General features: G+C 38.4%; 2 protein-coding genes across 4 annotated transcripts in view; one reads left to right on the plus strand and one right to left on the minus strand.

Moving 5' to 3' along the window:
• The window catches only part of LOC103029428 (ATP-binding cassette sub-family D member 2), a 34834-nt gene extending 33638 nt beyond the window's left edge, over window positions 1-1196 (minus strand). The window contains exon 1 of the mRNA XM_007234940.4: window positions 115-1196. Within this exon, the coding sequence (XP_007235002.2) occupies window positions 115-1017 (903 nt within the window). The 5' untranslated portion in view covers window positions 1018-1196. The remainder of the gene's footprint in view (window positions 1-114) is intronic.
• Window positions 1197-2629: 1433 nt separating this feature from the next.
• On the plus strand, window positions 2630-16629 carry LOC111192953 (uncharacterized). Of its 3 annotated transcripts, XM_049473693.1 has the most exons (12): window positions 2630-2869; window positions 4247-4286; window positions 4435-4807; window positions 4939-5002; window positions 5704-5898; window positions 5998-6125; window positions 6713-6819; window positions 7335-7395; window positions 7502-7553; window positions 12294-12401; window positions 12525-12981; window positions 14307-16629. In XM_049473693.1, exons 3-12 carry the CDS (start codon window positions 4725-4727, stop codon window positions 14525-14527), a joined length of 1476 nt encoding a protein of 491 aa, XP_049329650.1. In that variant the 5' UTR covers window positions 2630-2869; window positions 4247-4286; window positions 4435-4724; the 3' UTR covers window positions 14528-16629. The 3 variants fall into 3 exon arrangements, with proteins under 3 accessions (XP_049329650.1, XP_049329634.1, XP_049329642.1); XM_049473677.1 differs by having other exon boundaries at window positions 12294-12981; XM_049473685.1 differs by having other exon boundaries at window positions 12294-12981; window positions 14310-16629.
• Window positions 16630-18752: the final 2123 nt, after the last annotated feature.

An 18752-nucleotide genomic window follows, 5' to 3' on the forward strand; every position in this document is an offset into this window, starting at 1 on the left:
TAGGATTTTAAGCATATTGTTAGCACCATGGAACTTTGGGCCCCCCTGTGTGTGTAGGGGAGCATTCTAGGGGGGCACCACTTCTCCTTCACATGCATGAATGCATGCACCCACCTTGTGGCCCCTGTAGAAGGCTATCTCCTCTGCGTTGGTGATGATCCTGGAGTGCACGTACCGCAGGTAGCCCTTTCTGTGCGCCTCCTCAGCCACGAGCTTCCCAAACCTGGGGGAGCACGCGCGCAGCACCTTGGCCGTGACGAAGACCACGAGCCCGGCCAGCAGCGTGGGGCCCGTGGCGTTGGCCCCCCGGGAGCGCGCGGTCTGGATAAGGGTGTAGGAGGTGAGGATGACGTCCAGGATGGGCTTGGTGAGGTTGGAGTACAGGTGGGCCACGGACTGGGAGAACATCATCACGTCCTCGGTGAGGGACTGGTCCGGGTTGGCCAGCCGGCCGTCCATGTTGCTGACTTTGTAGTAGGTCTGCTCGGTGAAGTAGGTCCGGTACGCGTGCTCGACGAGGCGCGTGCGGAAGGCCAGGGCCAGCTTGCCCTCCAGGTAGCGGATCGCGCTGTTGACGAAGGTGGCGGGGATGGCCACCAGCAGCCATTTGATCAGCTTGGCGGCGAAGCTGCGCGGCTCCTTCTCCACGATTGTCTTCACGATCTGCCCGTCCAGGCCGGCCACGTAGATGGACAGGAAGGTGCGCGAGACCAGCGCCGACGAGTGCAGGCAGAGCAGCGCGAGCTCGCGGGTCAGCAGCTTGGGGAACACGATCTTCACCAGCGCGAGGATCTGCCGCATGAACTCCGCGTTCACGCCGGGCGCTGCGGGCTGCAGGCGGTGCGAGCCCCCCACCCCGTTGGCCTCTGGCTTGCCGGTTCTCCGCCCGACGTGCTTGAGGATGAGCGGGTACAGGCTCTTAGCTCCGTACGCCGCAGCGACCACCAGCACGGCCCGCCGCGCCGCCGTGCGCTTATCCCACCGCACTCTGGACGCCGCGTGCAGGAGGTTCGTCATTTTTGCGCTGTTTTTTGTCGTTAATTTGCAGCCGGTCTGTCGCTATTCCGCGTCCATCACGCAGGCTCCTACATCACAAATCTGTCCGCGAGGAGGCCATATCTGCACTGCAATCTACCGGCAGCAGCAGCACCGCTAGCATCAGATCTGTCCGTCATCACTCTGTTTTACTGCTGCTTCTCAAAAGCCACGCCCAGTCAGACAGCGATTCGACGAGGCTTCCGAAATAGACACGCCCACTGCATCTGATGCTCTCCGCTGAGCCTGGTTTAATTCAACACCATTCAATACCGCATCAGTGGGTTTAAGTCAACATATAAAAAATAAAATACCCTGTTTTTAATAGTTTAAATAAACTATATAATATTTCACGCAGTACACATAGGTTCATACAAGGTTCACCAATGCTGTTCAGCAGTGGCCACGCCCCCGTGGACAGCGATTCGCTGTTGCTTCAACAGGCTGCATATTTTTTTTATTGAATATTATGTTTTAGCAGAAATATATATTAAAAAAGTTTAAAGTCTATATAAAATTTGATAAATGTCATGCTAGACGCAACAATTTTGGAAATGTCCACTTGAACAGAGATTCGTCGTGTTTTTAAATCAGCACACAAATGATAACTATATGTTTTTCATTAATTATGCACTCATGAATGTCGTCCACACACATATCCGCTTCATTGTTAGCATCACATATAGCTATCTTCTTTGATCACACATTCTGCAGAATGGTCACATCGCTGCAAAGCAACCCACCCGCTCAGTGATAGCCACGCCCATTTGAATGTCTGTCAATGGGTTCTTTTACAAAGACAAAATTAATGTTATATATTTAAATATTTCCACAAAAAAGGTTGTGCTGATAATAAACACTTCATGTGGAAACCAGGTTACACAGTCAAATTAAATCAAACTATTTTATATTATTATTAATATTATTTTTTTTTTAGGACAGCTTATTCATGCAGACACTTCAGTTGAAAAAATTCAAAGCACTGCCCAAACCCACTGCCTTCTCAAAAGGGTCCTCTCAATAGGCGTGTCCAATGCAAATGAGCGGGTTTACAGTTGGCCACGCCCCCAAACAAGGCGATTGGCTGCTGCGGTGACATGATAGTGCGCGATTTTTGCTCTCTCTGTTTGAGAGACCACCAGTGCAAATACACCCAGCTGAGACAGTGGGGCTCCTAGCGTCCTCACCTCGTAACCTTACACAAAGAACTGACGTCTATTCGGGTTCAGGAACCAGTTCACATAACATTTAGGCACTCCTGTTCCTAAACTACACGTGTTGTTTTTAGAATTGTAATAAAGAAAAAAAGACGCATTTCTGCCCAGTCTTGTGCTGGGAGCTGCATATTTGCAGTCAATTAATTAAACAGTAAATAAAAAAAAAATGTAACTAAAAACAAGACATAATAATAGATTATTTAAAAATATATATATTTTTATTGCTCTAAACAATATATAAAACTTTGTTATAAAAATATTATTTTACTGTTTTATTTCAATTCATTCTATTTACCGCATTAAAATATTTAAGATTCTGCAGTTATACAGTTATGTACATGTATACACGGTTGTGGCTCGCGGATGTTTCGCGCTTGCTGATTGGCTGGCAGCACGGTTAGCCTGTTAGCTAACCTTAACCTGTTTTACTCTGATATCCGACTTTTACACGGCGATTTAACCTGGAAAATTACAATAATTCTCATTTTTTTTATCTGAGACGCTTCCATAAAGGGACATAAGCGGCATATTCATAATTTTATCCATTCATTTATTTATTTATTTGTAATTTATTTATTCGGCTGCTTCTTTAATATGAATTGGGTAGGAGGTTCACGGTAAGAACCATTTCCTGTAACGTTATCTGATATTTAGGAAGCTAGCTAACATAACGCTAGCTAGGTTAACTTACCTAGGAATGATTTTCTGTCTCTGATATTTAGCTAGGATTAGATAGTTAACCAGGGTAACGTAAGATAAACTCATCTAACGCTAGTTATCTAGTTACCTAACCTAGTTATTTTAATATTCGAACAGTAGTGCAATGTAAAATATTTGCTGAACTAGCAAGGTTATATTCTTAACTAGTTAGTTACTGTTGAGTAGAGCTCGACACTGAACAGTTTATCTGGCCAAAACCTTACAACACTTTTCACAGCAGCTTTTTCATGAAAAGCAGAGACTGTAACCTAGCTAAATAGCTAAGTTACTCAATACAAGCTTATTTAGGTACCTAAAATAAAATAAAGTTTTTATATTAAGTCATTATTTTGGCATACTAAAAGTTGTTATTTTGAGATACCAAGTAGTTATCTTGAGACTATAAGTCATTATTTGAAGTTGGGTTTTTTTTGCTGATACAGTATTTCAAAAGAATGACTTTAAAATAACTATTTATTATCTAAAAATAACTTTTAATACCTCAAATGTATCAAAACAACTACTTAGTATCTATCATAATAAGCCAAAATATCGACTTAATATCTTAACTACTTAATATCTTGAGTAACTACTTAGTATATCAAAATATCCACCTAGTATTTAAAAGTAGCTACTTAGCATCTTAAAATAATTTAATGTGTCAAATAAATACTTAATATCTCAAAATAACAACTTAGTATCTCAAAATAATGAGATAGTATCTTAAAATAATTATACTTAATAATTAGACTCAGTATTCAAAGTAGACTTATTATATCAAAATAATGAGTTAGTATCACAAAATAACAGCTTAGTATTTCAAAATACTGGCGTAGTATTTCAAAATAACGACATATTATTTCAAAGTAAAGACATAGTATCTCAAATTAGTGAGATAGTATCCCGAAATAACAACTTAGTACTTCAAAATGATGACATCTCAAGTATCTCAAAATAAGGACTTAGCATCTTAAAATTACATTTCATTATCTTAAAACATTGAGATAAAATAAGAAAAAAAAAAAAAAAAGTTCTGGATCTATTCACCTCACCTTTCCCAACACACTCCCACGAGCTCTCATGTTCTCATTGGTGTTTAGATCTGGTAATTGTATTCTCCATGGCATCTATAGAACTATCTTATTTTTTAATCCGTTTAAACTCATGCAAACACAGCTGCTAAACATTTTGCGTACAATGTTTTCTGTTGCATTATTCCCAACTTCTACTGACTGCTATGAACCTGCTAACACTTCATAAACTTAATTAACACTTAATTCACATTTGCTTTACAGGATCCACCATATAAAGGGCAATGATATGAAGAAACAAAAGGTGACTAAAAAAAATAAATGTTTATGTTCTATCGGTTTGATTAAATTTGTTTTATTAAATGAATATCTATGATTTAGGACATTTGCTGACAATAACGCGTGGTGTCTTACTAAATGAATCTCTATGATTTATGACATTTGCTTACAAGGCCTTTTTCGAAAAGAGAAGGAGGCAGAAGTGGATGAATCCCCAGGGACCACCATTATCACCTGAGGGTGGCACTGCTGGGAACGTAGATCTGCTCACAATGTTTATTGCCAACCAAATTGCATTAAAAAAGGAGAACAATGATAAAGGCATGGCGAACCATAGTGTGAATAAATACAATTAAGTTTGCTATATGTGTTGTTTTCCGAACATTTCCAGATATGTGATATATTTATTGCAGGAAAGACTAAAATAACCCATCTAGCCAATTCCAAAGGAACATTGAAACATATGGGTCAGCAGCCCTTAGAGTTACCAATGAGTCCATGTGCTCCATCAAGCTTGAATCTAGTGGAAAGCGAGCCTCGATACAGGTATTTGTTTATTTTAATAGTTTCAGCTATAGCTTATAGTCTAGTATACAATATACTCTATAGTATATAACATACTCTAAAAGCCTTTAAACAGACCAAGACTTTGTCTTTCGGTATGCTGTTTTTTGCAGTGTCCATACTGAGGGTCTGAAAAAGAGAAAAACGAGTCTCCTGGAGGAGTTAAAGTTTAAAGCGGTGAGATCATATACTGCACATCTCTTTAATTACTGACAAGTTATTGTGGTTGTGTCCCAGGACTTTTGGCATGCCCCATGGAATCGGAAGTGCACTTCACTGACCTGTGGGATATGTGTGTGTGTGGTCCCCTGCATTAAATATAGATGTGATTTTTGAGAGTCGCTTATTTGTTCATAAATGCAATTCTAGCCAGATGCCGCCGACATTATCATTACCACACACTGCACTGAACACTGTGGGTGGTAATGCCTTCTATGATGTATTCCTGATGTATGTGGCACTGTGAATTGAGGATTATTAAATACCAGCACATCTTAAGAAATGGAAGGTCCAATCAGCCAATCACTCCAACTCCCATAATGCACAATGCCTTGCCATTATGAACACGCTGACCATTGCTCATCCACACTCACTTTTTTGATTATTTAAATTCTGTTATTCATATATATTTATATTTAATGTTATTTATTTATTCCATCCTTCTATTATTGTGCTAAACAGATTCATGTTTAACCAGAATTTTCTCTGTAATAATCTATCTATATGTTGTTTTTTTATTTAATGTTTGTTTTTAATAAGTTCTTTCAATTTCTGAAACTCTTTTGTGCATTTGTATTGATTGTTTCTGAACATTTTATTTATAATATTATATAATATGTATAATAAATGTATAATACTTATTATCATTATTTCCTAAGCTGTCACCTGTAATGGAAGTCAACCAATCTGACAACAGTGCTTCAGACTATATGCACAGACATCACCACCATCAGGGTAGCGTCAGTTCCATCTCCTCAGCTTCCCCAAGCCTCTCAGAGGGCTTTCAGCCCAGACCCACAGCTCACATCTCCCCTCCAGTAGCATGGGAATCCTACTGCACAGAGACCCCTGAGGTAAATACTCAAAGTAATGAAGTCTTATTCATTAATATCTGTCACTGGTTTATTTAAATCTTAAAATCATTTTTACCAAACCTTATTTTTACCTTGTAGTTGAGACCCTTCTCCCAGCCAATGGAGGTATGTGAGTATGATCCTTGGATGACTGCACCTCATCACACAACACAACCCACTCACATCAGCCCAGTAACAGCAACTCAGTTTGGGAGCCCCTTACACAGGTAAACACAAATACATCACAATGTCACTGTCACACATTATTAACATGATGTTAATTTGGCAGTTGTTGGTCACATTGTTTCCAAATTTCATAATGAATGGACCAATAGAAATGCTCCAAAATTATGGAAAAAGGGAATAAAACCTTTTAACACTGACCTCCACTGAAAGTTAAGAAGGTTGCCTCTTCCTGTAAAGTTTTCATTTTGGAAATTTAAAGTTTTTTATTCAAACGTAATTATGTAGGGTATTAGACATTCACAGATTATTTAAGACTTTATAATTTAAATATTTTGATTTGATGTCCACTTGACAGTTATTTGAATTGTTATTGATTGCTAAAATTTTAAATGTGGTTATTTTTAAATTTTGACGGTTTAATATTTAGAATTATGTTGATTTGTTCAGTATTTGAGGACATTTTATGTAATTTTACTGCCTGTTTAATCATAAGAAAATAAATATTTGCAACCTTAGTTATCTGGTTTAATCCTGCCTTGTTTGTATTTTCATGTCATAGCTTATATTTTTTGGAAAGCTTGGAAAACGTTATTGCTTAATCTTAAATCGTAATTTAAACTCACAACAGCACAGAGATCAGTGGGCCCTCTATGCGTGCAGCTGATGAATACCCACCTTCTGAACAAGAAAAGCCACTCTTTTTAGAGTTCAACACTGACGAATATGAAGATCAAGGTATTCATGTAGAACATTAGCTTTTGCTTTAAACAAGAAACAAGTTTGTTTCCTGTACGGTACATATTTATTTTTTTCTTTTTATGATTTTTTAGATTGTAAGTTTAATATTGAAGAATGTATTAAATCTATACAGGAACACATGGAATTGTTTTGTAAACAAAAAGTGCTAAAAAAAACAAAATATGTTGTATACATTAGATTTTTCTAATTAGCACATTTATCTTTGAGAAAAGATCTGCACACTCTTGGTATTTTAATCTCAGTGTCTTCATTAAGGCAAGTCACATGGAATAGTTTTCTCAGTCTTAAAGGAGTTCCTGGAGGTGCTGAATAATAGTTGTTGCTTTTCCTTCACACTGTGCACAGTGTAAACACGGCCATTTATATTGACCAGTATATATAGTTTTAGAAGTTCATATTATCAAGGGAATGTGTTCTATTAAAGACTAGACTTTTTTATTACCCTCATTTACTGAATAACATTGTTAACCTTTTGTTTGTGCTGTTTGTAGAGATGTTTGGTGAACGAATGATCAACATTAATCCTCAGGAGACGCCCTGTATGAGACCACAGTCAGTAGCCTCATTCATCCCACAAATGAATGGCATTTATTTAGTAAAAATATATTTTGCATCGTATATTTATATGTATAAAGATTTGTGTTGTTATTCCTAACAGTGATTTCAGTGAATCACACACCAGGGACTACAGTTCTGATTTCGAACCTCAGGTAAGCCATCATCTAATCATCAGTCAAACTTAATGTTTTTAATTTTAAGTAGTGTTGTTTTGTGAACATTTCTATTGGATATAAACACATATTTGGGCAGATTTTTTTTACTGTTTACTGCTGAGATGTCACTGTAGTACATTCCAGTCTCCGTTAGTCAAGAGTAAAAAGTGTTATCTAACTGTTCAGCAGTTGAGTTATGGCAGAACAGCAGAGTACTGGGTTTCTAGAGAAATGCTGCCACCAACTGGTGTGCTACTGGGATGGCGGTTATTTAATAGCTTTATATCTGATGGAATGTATATATACAGCTCTGGAAAAATTAAGAGACTTGTTGAGCTTTCAGACCTCAAATAATGCAAAAAAAACAAGTTCATATTTATAAAGTTTTAGGAGTTAAAAAATCAATATTTGGTGAAATAACCCTGTTTTTTAATTACAGTTTTCATGCATCTTGGCATGTTCTCCTCCACCAGTCTTACACACTGCTTTTGGAAAACTTTAAGCCACTTCTGGTGCAAAAATGCAAGCAGTTCAGCTTGGTTTAATGGCTTGTAATGGCATCTATCTTCCTCTTGATTATATTGTAGAGGTTTTCAATTTGGTAAAATCAAAGAAATTCTTTATTTTTAAGTGGCCTTATTTTTTTTCCCAGAACAGTTGGTGGCAGCATTTCCACAAAAAAAAATATATTTGTGGAACATTAGTTGGTGACAGCAATTTCACAAAATCAAGATATGAGGTCTGCTTTGAGGCAACCCCCGATATCTAGATTTTGTGGAATTGTCACACTGCTAGAGTGCCTCACTAATTTCAATAGATTTCTTTCTTCATACTGTAAAAAAGCCTGCAGAATCAGTTTAGATTCTCTAAGTATAATAATTAACTCATAAATATTGTATGTTCAATCCCATAAATAGTGTTAGGAAGGGTTCTTCTGATTAATTAGGTAGACAATAGGGATGTTCTTACATGAGAATGTGGACTAGGCCTGTCACGATAATTACATTATTCACAACATGTTGAACAATATGTGGATATGACTTCAATCATTGTTGTTGATCTCAGTATTGCTTTTTATTTTTTTTTTCGTTTGCAAGGATTTTTATTTATGTTGTACACTAGCATTCAATTTTGGACATGTAATCTCATTTAGTGGTTTTCTTCATTTATTTTTTTCATTCATTATAAATGAATACTAAAGTCATGCAGACAAATGTAAGAAATCATGTAGTAACTTAAAAGTGTTAAACAAGCCAAAATACTCTGTGAAACAGAGGGAACTCTTGCTCTTCCTTTTCTGGGGTGGTCCAGATGAGAGCCAGTTTTATCATAACATTTTTGTGGTCTTTGCGACTGCACTTTTCAAAGTACTTTGAAAATTTTTTGGATTGACGAACCTTCGTATCTTGAAGTATTTTTGTTCCATTATCCAGTTGAGTAGTTCTTGCCATACACTCTAAGAAATAAAAGAGTACAAAGCTTGTCGCTGGGGCTGTACCTTATATTGAAGTACAAAAAAGTACCTTTCAGTAAAAGTCTTTTTTTGTACCCATGGTTATTGTACCAATAAAGATAATAAAGATTATAAACCTTATCATCAACTAAATATATGTCAAAAACTTGATGATCCAAAATTGTCTGGTTTTCAAATAAAAAATGTGCAATTAAAATATATATTGTTTATTAGTACAGTGATACAGAATACTGAATGTACCTTTTGGTTGAATAAATGGTACAATTTTGTACTTATTGCTGTTAGAAATTACTTTGTACTTCAGAGGGAACAAATCTGACCCTGTAAAGACCAATATTGTACCTTTGAGGGTACAATAATGAAGAGTGTACCCTTGAGTACAAAATGAGCCCCCACCAGGCTCATTTTCATCACTCAATGTAAATGATGCCACCGATACACTCTGCTCCACACTAAGCTCCTGTTTGGACAACCTCTGTCCTCTTACATCTCGAGCCATTAGCTCTAGCAAACCGCAGCCATGGCTAAAAAATAACTCACTGAGGGAACTACGTTCCAAACTCCGAGCTGCCGAAAGAAAATGGCATAAAAACCAAAAACAAGCAGACCTAAAAAACTACCAACTGCTCCTGGCTTCCTTCTAAGCCAGCATCACGACTGCTAAAGCTGAATTTTATCACAATAAATTCAGCTCCCTCATAGACTCACGGAAACTATTTGCTACTTTTAAATCACTACTGAACCCTCCTCCTCCTCCGGCTACCTGCCTTACTGCTGAAACACTTGCATCATTCTTTACTGGAAAAGTGGCAGCTATCAGCAACCAGTTTACTGATGTAACATGTAGCAGTCCTACTACATGCTCTGCAGCCCGGTGTCCCTCCACCGAAGGCGTTGCGCTCTCCTCGTTCACTTCTCTCACTGAGAACGAGACACTGGCTCTCCTAACACGTAGCCGTCCTACTACGTGTCCGCTTGACCCAATTCCCTCAAACTTACTACAAACCATCGCACCTGCAACCATTCCGGCTATCACTCACACCATCAATGCCTCTTTAACTTCTGGTGTTTTCCCAACTGCTTTCAAACAAGCACATGTGACACCACTGCTTAAAAAGCCTTCTCTCAACCCCGCCCAGGTTGATAACTACAGACCGGTCTCACTACTACCCTTTCTCTCTAAAACACTCCAGAGAGCAGTTTTAAATCAGGTCTCTGGCTTCCTCTCCCAGAATGACCTCCTGGACCAGAACCAATCTGGATTCAAAAAAGGACACTCTACCGAGACGGCTCTGTTGTCTGTGACTGAAGCGTTGAAAACTGCTAGAGCTGCAGGCCAGTCCTCAGTGCTCATTCTGCTGGACCTCTCGGCCGCCTTCGACACGGTCAACCACGACTTCCTCCAAACTATACTTTCAAACATGGGGATCTCAGACAATGTGCTGTCATGGTTTAGATCATACCTCACTGGGCGCTCGTTCAAGGTGTTGTGGCAAGGACAGCTGTCCTCAGCCCACTCCCTATCCACTGGGGTTCCCCAGGGTTCGGTACTGGGTCCCCTTCTCTTCTCAATATACACTGCCTCTCTTGGTCAGGTTGTCCGCTCACACGGATTTTCCTAACATTGCTTTGCTGATGACACCCAGCTATACCTGTCGTTCTCACCTGAAGATAACTCAATCTCTGCACGGATATCGTCGTGTCTCTCTGACATATCCTCTTGGATGAAGGAACATCACCTTCAATTAAATCTCTCAAAGACTGGTCATACCAGCAAAACCATCTTTTCAACACAACCTCTCTATAAGCATCAGCTCTCTCTCTCTCACCGACAAAGGTTGCTAGGAACCTGGGTGTTATGGTTGATGACCAGCTCTCCTTCACGCACCATGTGGTCTCGGTTGCTCGCTCCTGCCGCTTCGCGCTTTATAACATCAGGAAAATTAGACAGTTTCTGACGCAACAGGCCACCTGCCTCGACTACTGCAATGCCCTGCTAACTGGCCTCCCGGCCTGCGTAGTAAAACCACTCCAAATGATCCAGAATGCAGCAGCACGTCTGGTCTTCAACCAACCAAAACGGGCACATGTCACCCCGCTGCTCATTGAGCTCCACTGGCTACCAGTTGATGCTCGCATCAAATTCAAAACTCTTATAATCGCCTACAAGGTGATGACAGAACAGGCTCCACTCCTGAAGGCTTACGCTACCTCCCGGCCGCTGCGCTCCTCCAATGAACGTCGCCTCGCTTTGCCAAACACTCACACAAAGCAATCCAGACTGTTCTCATACAGAGTTCCCCAATGGTGGAACAAACTACCTTCCACTACCAGATCAGGAGAATCTCTCGCTATCTTTAAGAGACTCCTGAAGACAGAGCTCTTCAAAGAGCACTTACTCTCCTAACAACTCTAACACACTAACTACTTCTAACCCCATTTCCTTCTTCCCCTCCTTCAGTTCTCTATCCCTTTATTTCCCTTCGACCTCCTTTAAGCCCTATCTAACAAAATCTAAATTCCTATTACTTTTGTACTTCATTATTGTAAGTCGCTTTGGACAAAAGCGTCTGCCAAATGAAATGTAATGTAATGTAATGTAAAAAAAAGTACTCATATCGTACCTCTGTTTTTTAGAGTGTAATATGGATTAGAACAGTACTCAAATAGAGCTATTCACTGTATCTTTTTCACAACTTAACTCTTGAAGAGTTCAGCACAGCTGTTAACTGAAAGCGATGTCAGATGATTCCAACTCATAAAGCAGCCAAGATGTTCAAAGCTGTTGTCTAAGCAAGAGGTGCTACTTTAAAGATTCTAAAGTATAAAAACATATTTTGGTTTGTTTAACACGTTTTTGTTTACTTATTAATTCCATATGTTTTCCTTCACAATGCTTATTGTGACAGGCCTAATTTGGAAGAATATCTGATATTTTCATGTACATAAAGTACATAATGGTATGTTTTGGTGGCACACAGATAACCATCAGCATAGTAGGCACAGATAACCCTGTATGTCCAAATGTTTGCGGACACTGCTTCAAATTAACCTATTGGCACCATGACTAAAAGCAGGCGTGGACTAGAGAAGTGTAAATCCAGACCTCACTAGTGCCCATGTTGCTGAATGCAATCAAACCCTCACATCAATGTTTCGAGATCTAGTAGATTCTCTGTCTTGTATTTTGTGGTGTTTAAAACTTGTGTGCAATCTTACTACATTGCATGTGCATGTTTGCCTGTGTTTTGTGTATTCAACAGGAAAATAAGACACATATGCATCCTGCTGAGACGACTCCAACAACAGGAAGCCAATACTGCTCGTCAGAGATGAGCACAACAAGACGAGTCCTGTCCTTCAGTCAAAAGGTGATGCTTAACCACAGTGGTAGAGAGAAAGCAAGTAACGCACAGGGGGGTCTGAAAAGCTTGAGGAGGGCTAGCTGTGGACTCGACTGTGAGGAGGATCAGTTTGTTCCTTCTTGTCTACAGACTGAGGCGGAACGTGTCGGGATACGTGAGAAAACATCATCCAGAATGAGAGATATGGGAACACAGACAGCAGCTGCTTCCACTTCAGCTCGTCAAGATGCTTCAGTACAGTGCAGCCTATTAAAAGCAGAAAACAGGCTGAGTGTTTCCACTGAGCACACAGCCCCCTTTCACCAGCACAGCACTCGCAAATCCAGGAAAGTTCCCAGTTCTACCACTAGGAGGCACACTGGTAAAAGCAATGAAGGTCTGCTGAGTGTTACTCAGTGTACTCTATCAGAAATCCATAAAGTGAAGTGGAACACGCCCTGGAACACAGCAATGAACAAGGAGGCCACACAGCAGGCTCCTGGAACCATAACAGGACAGGAAAGTTCACCCAAATCTGAGAATCAAGCGTGCACAAATACTGAACATCCCATACCAGGACAGAACTGCTCCCAGGAGAAAGCACCAGGTATTAATACATAACTGATTCTAAACCCATATGAGATTTTAATGTCATTTTCCTTTCCTACTGTACATCCCCAATTCCAAAAATGTTGGTATGCTGAATGAATATGAGAATTCAATGATTTGCAATTCTTCTAGGCACACATTTTATTCACAGTAGAGCTTAGAACATATTGGGGGTCTTATTAATACATATTAATATATTAATACATGAAAGAATTGCAATATTTTGTATTGATTTTCAAAAATATTTAAATATTAGTTATTACAAGTAAAGATTGGTGACAGAGAGTGATTCATTTTGTGTTGTGCTTAAACCTTGCCCAGTAATTAGCAATCCTGTACTCTGTCATTAACTGTTCTGATTGGATAAAAGGTTAAAATATGTTTTTTAAGATTTTAAAAATATGATAGTGTGTTTTTTCTACTAGCTTAATTCATTTAAATAAACGTACAGTTTTACAATTACTTAAACTATTGCAATATATTTTGATATATAACATTTTAACTCCTGTTTTGTCATGCATATCGCCAAGTCCTTGCCAATAGACAGGCCATTCTTGTCTTGTCTAGAATTGCTTTGCTCTTCCTGGCACTTTAGTTTATTTTCCATTTCATGATTCTTTTGCTGAAAGGTCTGAATTGCAGACACGCCAGTTCTGAATTTGGATGCTTCATCTGCGAAGCCATTCTGCTGGGATATATGCAGTACGTGGTTTAGAATTGTCTTGCTGAAAAATATGCAAGGCCTTTCCTGAAAGAGACGTTGTTTGGAGAAAATTTGTTCACAGACAACGTATTCTGGAAGTGTTCCTGAGCCCATGCAGTGATTTCTAGTACAAGATCAGTTTGTTCTTAAAGACGTGCTGCCTGAGGGCCCGAAGATCACCAGCATCTTTTGATATTATATACTGCAGATAGTGGGATATCCACTTACTTCTCACAGACTATGCCTCTCTGCAAAGCTCTTTTTATGCCTAATCAAGTTGTGGATTGCTCTTATTGCAGCTGTTTTTATGCAAGAAACCATGATATTCTGTGTTTTATACTGAATAAAATATATGAGATCATTGATCATATATGAGACCATCCTGTTTTTTTACTTTAGAAAACATTAAACATTTATTTCCATTTTACACAGCTCCTAAGCGTTCTTGGAATTGGGGTCGTAATATGATTAATGTGAGCTTGATGGATCTCAGTGAAGCATGGCTAATTTGTGTGATAATTACAGTGTGTGGTTCTGTAGGTTGAACATGCTAACTCGCGCGTGATTATAAATAGCTCAATTTATGCAAGATCTGTGTTTTTCTCTTTTTTTTTTCTCAGCAGAACCTAAAGAGAAGCTGTCAGGGAACATAGTGGTGAGAGGAGAAAGGTGTGAAGGTCACGAGGAGGAGAGCGTGAATCCGAAGCCTGCTGAGAACGCCTGCAGCACTGAGGAGCACGGCAGAGAGAGAGGTGTGAACTGGGTCTCTGGGGAGGCGGAAAGTCTCCAGGAAATCGCAGATATTCTCCTAATGCTAAAGCAGAAAAACAAGCCTGAATGAAAGGAAAGGCAGAGATGACTCAGACCTGCTTTGCTTTGTATGTTTGTAAGTAAGCACCTGTTGCTGCTTCACACGTTCAGAAAGCTCTCAGGTGGCTTCTTATTTGTTTACCTCTTGTAGGACACACACTTTATGAGGGTCAAAGCTAAAAACGTAATTGAAACAGTGAGTGTACAATTATATATTTTATTGTTTAAACTTCCAAATGTCATGAATATATTCAGTTTTGTAGAATATAAATCTAGCAAAACTTTTACAGCGACAATAGTCAAATTTACTGTACAACACTATCCATATATTTGTATTCACTAGTTCTTCATTGACTGTAGAAACACTGCTCTGTAGATAATAAAGGTAGATAATAATTTAATGTAGAAAAACAAAACAAAATACACACACACACACACACACAGCCATTCACTAGAAACATTAGATGTGTCAATTAAAAGTAACACAGTGAGTTGTCATTGACTTTGGAGCATCCTCCTCCCATTGTCAAGTACATTCTAAAAACACACATCTGATACACTGTAATCTCTGTTCAGGAAAACTCTTAATAAAACTTTAATTCAAGGAACACAGATGAGGGTTTATTAAGGTTTTGAATAAGATATTTCTATATTATTTATATACTATGCATTCAGCTTTATCCATGCTAACCTTCATTAGTACACAATTTGTGCTCTATTATTTGAAAATCACTAATAATAACACTCTTATTAGCAATACTAATATACAATCAACACTAATAATTTATTTCTAAATTCACCTCATTTTCTACTCAATTTACAAGACCAATTTCCCAATTCCTGTTTATATGTACTCACCCTATCACTAACTCACAATGCCCCCAACACTGTCATAGTGACAGTGCCATATTCTGCTGGACCACTCAGATCAAAATCAAATCTACCACCCTGTTACGCATATATTTTTGGGCTTGAATTAATACCTAAATATTGCCTAATTGTTATTAGTGTGTAATTGGCAGCACTTTAATGGTGTGGATTCTATTCTAGTGACATGTGTTGTTTAATTAGAGTTATTTGAGTTTATATGGGTTTAATAACAATTTAATAAACACCAATCACCCATAACATTAACACCAGCATCACCTTCCTAATTTTGTGTTGATAAGAGTAGAATATATGTGACCAAGGAAGCATGGCCTCCGCAAGACCTCTGAAGGTGTTCTGTGATATCTGGCACCAAGACGTTAGCAGCAGGTCTCCATTAATCACATCAGTGAGCCTTGGGTGCCCATGACCTTTCTTTGTCTTTCTTAGGGAACTTTTGGTAGGTTCTGACCACTGCATACCAGGAACACCTCACAAGACCTGTACTGAGTGGCCAAATCCTTATGCATGCTCATTTTTACTGCTTCAACTTCAAGAATTGACTGTTCACTTGCTGCCTAACATGTAGATCTCACACATTTGATATATGGCACTTTACATAACCCAAAAAAGTGCTAAAAGTACTTAATACACTGTGCACCACAGTTATTAGTATCTGTTTAAAGTACTTTGGCTGGAAAATGTACCCTTTACAATATAGTACAGCAAAGGTGTACAATGGTTTCATGTTGTTTCTGGACATTTTAGGACCATAGGTTAAAAGCACTGAATTATTTGCGCAACAGGGTGGTATGAAATTGTTTATTGTGACTTATTTTAACTAACAGTGCTATTAGTAGTGATTTTAATTGAACAGACTACTAATTATGTACTTTTAAAGGATGAATATGAATATCGCTGAATGTATAGTAAATAATTTAGGCTTTACTGACCACAAAGTAGCTAAGAACTTAAAAACCCCAAATTTGTGTTCCTTAAAACAGTGTTTCTTGATCCTGGTCTTGAAGATATCCTTCTCTCCATCCAAAAGTTGAAATAAACATTAGAATATGCAGGAGGGTGTGCCTTCAGGACCAGGGTTGAGAATCACTGCACTAAATTAAAGTGTTACCAAACTCTGTACAACACAGAGTCATGATAAACTAACTTAAATGTATTTTACTCAATCATCTTCTTTCTCAGTTTAAAGCCATAATCAGAATTAATATGATTATACCTCATTAAAATCACATTTCTAGACCATCACTCTCTAGTGTGCTTCTCCCTTTTGGGCCAACTCGGCGTGCTTCAGAGTTAAACATAAAAACACAATCATGTATCTGTCTGCACTAACAGTGAGCTAAAAAAACAAACTAACAAAAACACATAATACACAAGGCCTGGTGTGCACACCACTAAACAGCAAACCAGCATTTAAAAAAAGCACTTGTGTTAGTTTGCTTGATATTGTTGCTTTTACAACACCTATCAACACACACACACAGCCACAACGTGTCAGCTTGGCACAAATCTAGGTGTACCAGGTGTACTCACAGTAGTACAATATAAAACATAACATTGGAATATTACGCTACTCGTCAAAACAGGTATTCCACTCTGTTACATGGACAAGAGCTATGCAATGCAATGCTATTTGTACACAAGGCTACGAAGGAAGACGAAATTAAACTGGGTCGAAAAAGACAAAGGTAAACGTGGGCTTGAGGTTTTAAAATATCAAGCTGATTTAGGAGTTTATCTGCACTCTAACAAGGGACTACAAAGCTGTTTGGAGCAATCTAGAACACTCTAAGCTCTAAACACATCAGTACGCTCTCTAAGCTCCTAATACCTATTTATTCGTATTGAAGGGACTGTGCTCACAACACTGCAACCCTGTTTACACCTGCTCACCTCATGTGATAAGTATCTGGATTAAATCCTCATAAGATTTTAACCATGTGAATTTACACTGTGTGTAACAGAATTTACACATTGTGTAGCAATAATATTGCTGTTTTAGTAGGGATGGACCGTTCAGTGTTGAAATGCTTAAAATAAAATGTTCTTTATTTTGGATTTAACCACATTTGAAATTCTGTCGAACCCCAAGCTAAGAGAGTCTGTGAAATGCCGTAAAAAGGCTGCACTTCCGAGCTCAGAATGGAACACAACATAAAAAATCTGGTTTGTGTTCTGATACTCACTGTACTGAGCTGAATGATGTACTCTCAAGATGAGTATCTGGTTAGTGTTCTGATACTCACTGTACTGAGCTGAATGATGTACTCTCAATAGGAATATCTGATACTAACTACTGAGCTGAGTGATGTACTTTTAAAAGGGAGTATCTGATTATTGTTTTGTTTGTATTTGTTTTATGTCTTGGATGTGGTTCCATTCATATATTTACGTGGTATGGCCAAATCCAGATGCAGTCCTGATACTTATGAAGTGAGCAGATGTAATCTGGGTCAACTGCCGCTAAAATAAACAGTGCAAGACAGAATCCAGGCTACAACCCAGTTTTGATATGCTACAAGTTTTAAACAACATAATTTCAAGACATTTTTATATCCTATTTCACCATAGTGTGAATCAGTTTTAAATCAGTACATTTCCAGTGGATACCACAATCACAATCTCTGAACTGTATCCACACTCTCAAACAAAAAGGTGCTTCAAATGTTATTTTGAGCGATGCCATTACTTTATCTTTCACAAACCAACCAGAAGCTTGCATTTGTAAAATGGCTGTAAAAAAGTAAAGTAAAGTAAAGAACAGTGAGCTTGGTTATAACAAGAGAACATGCCGCACAGAAATCATAACAAACATGAGCAAAATCAAGAAGTTCAAAAACCAGAGAGACTAACAGCATCCAGGCTACCAAAACAAAGAGGAGGTCTGAACAAAAAAATACTAAATGACAAAGTAAAGCTCAAACACAGAGAAGCATGACAGAAATAATGCCCAGTATGCAATATAAATAGTTGGCCATACTTCACAATGTGACTAAGTAAACAGGAGGAGGAACAGGAAAAGTGCAACATTGAATAAGGTTGATTGTGCAACAGTGACACTATTGTAGTTGTTGGGCTCAACAGAGCAATGAGCAGAACCTGCAAGTGGGAAATCTTGGTTCTACACAGAACCATAAGGAGATAAGTGTGATAAACAAACTTTTTTTAAGACATCACTAAAAGAACATTTTAAAGCACCTTCATGTTTAAAAGTGTATGATTTGAGTTTAAATATGTTGATTTTAGAAGATAACCGTTATTTCAAGAGTTCATACTTTCATTTGGCTACACTATTCAAATATAATTACTTAATAATTACATGATTGATTACAAAGTTACTTCTGTAAGTAATAACATTTACTAGGGGT

The sequence above is a fragment of the Astyanax mexicanus genome, chromosome 2 (assembly GCF_023375975.1).
Source record: "Astyanax mexicanus isolate ESR-SI-001 chromosome 2, AstMex3_surface, whole genome shotgun sequence".
NCBI lineage: Eukaryota > Metazoa > Chordata > Actinopteri > Characiformes > Acestrorhamphidae > Astyanax > Astyanax mexicanus.

Excerpts from the sequence above, each read along its gene's own strand:
- LOC111192953 (XM_049473677.1), top strand. The coding sequence starts at position 4,725 with ATGGGTCAGCAGCCCTTAGAGTTACCAATGAGTCCATGTGCTCCATCA. Across the intron at positions 5,899-5,997 it reads ACTGCACAGAGACCCCTGAG|TTGAGACCCTTCTCCCAGCC; the intron begins GTAAATACTCAA and ends TTTACCTTGTAG. Across the intron at positions 6,820-7,334 it reads TGACGAATATGAAGATCAAG|AGATGTTTGGTGAACGAATG; the intron begins GTATTCATGTAG and ends TGCTGTTTGTAG.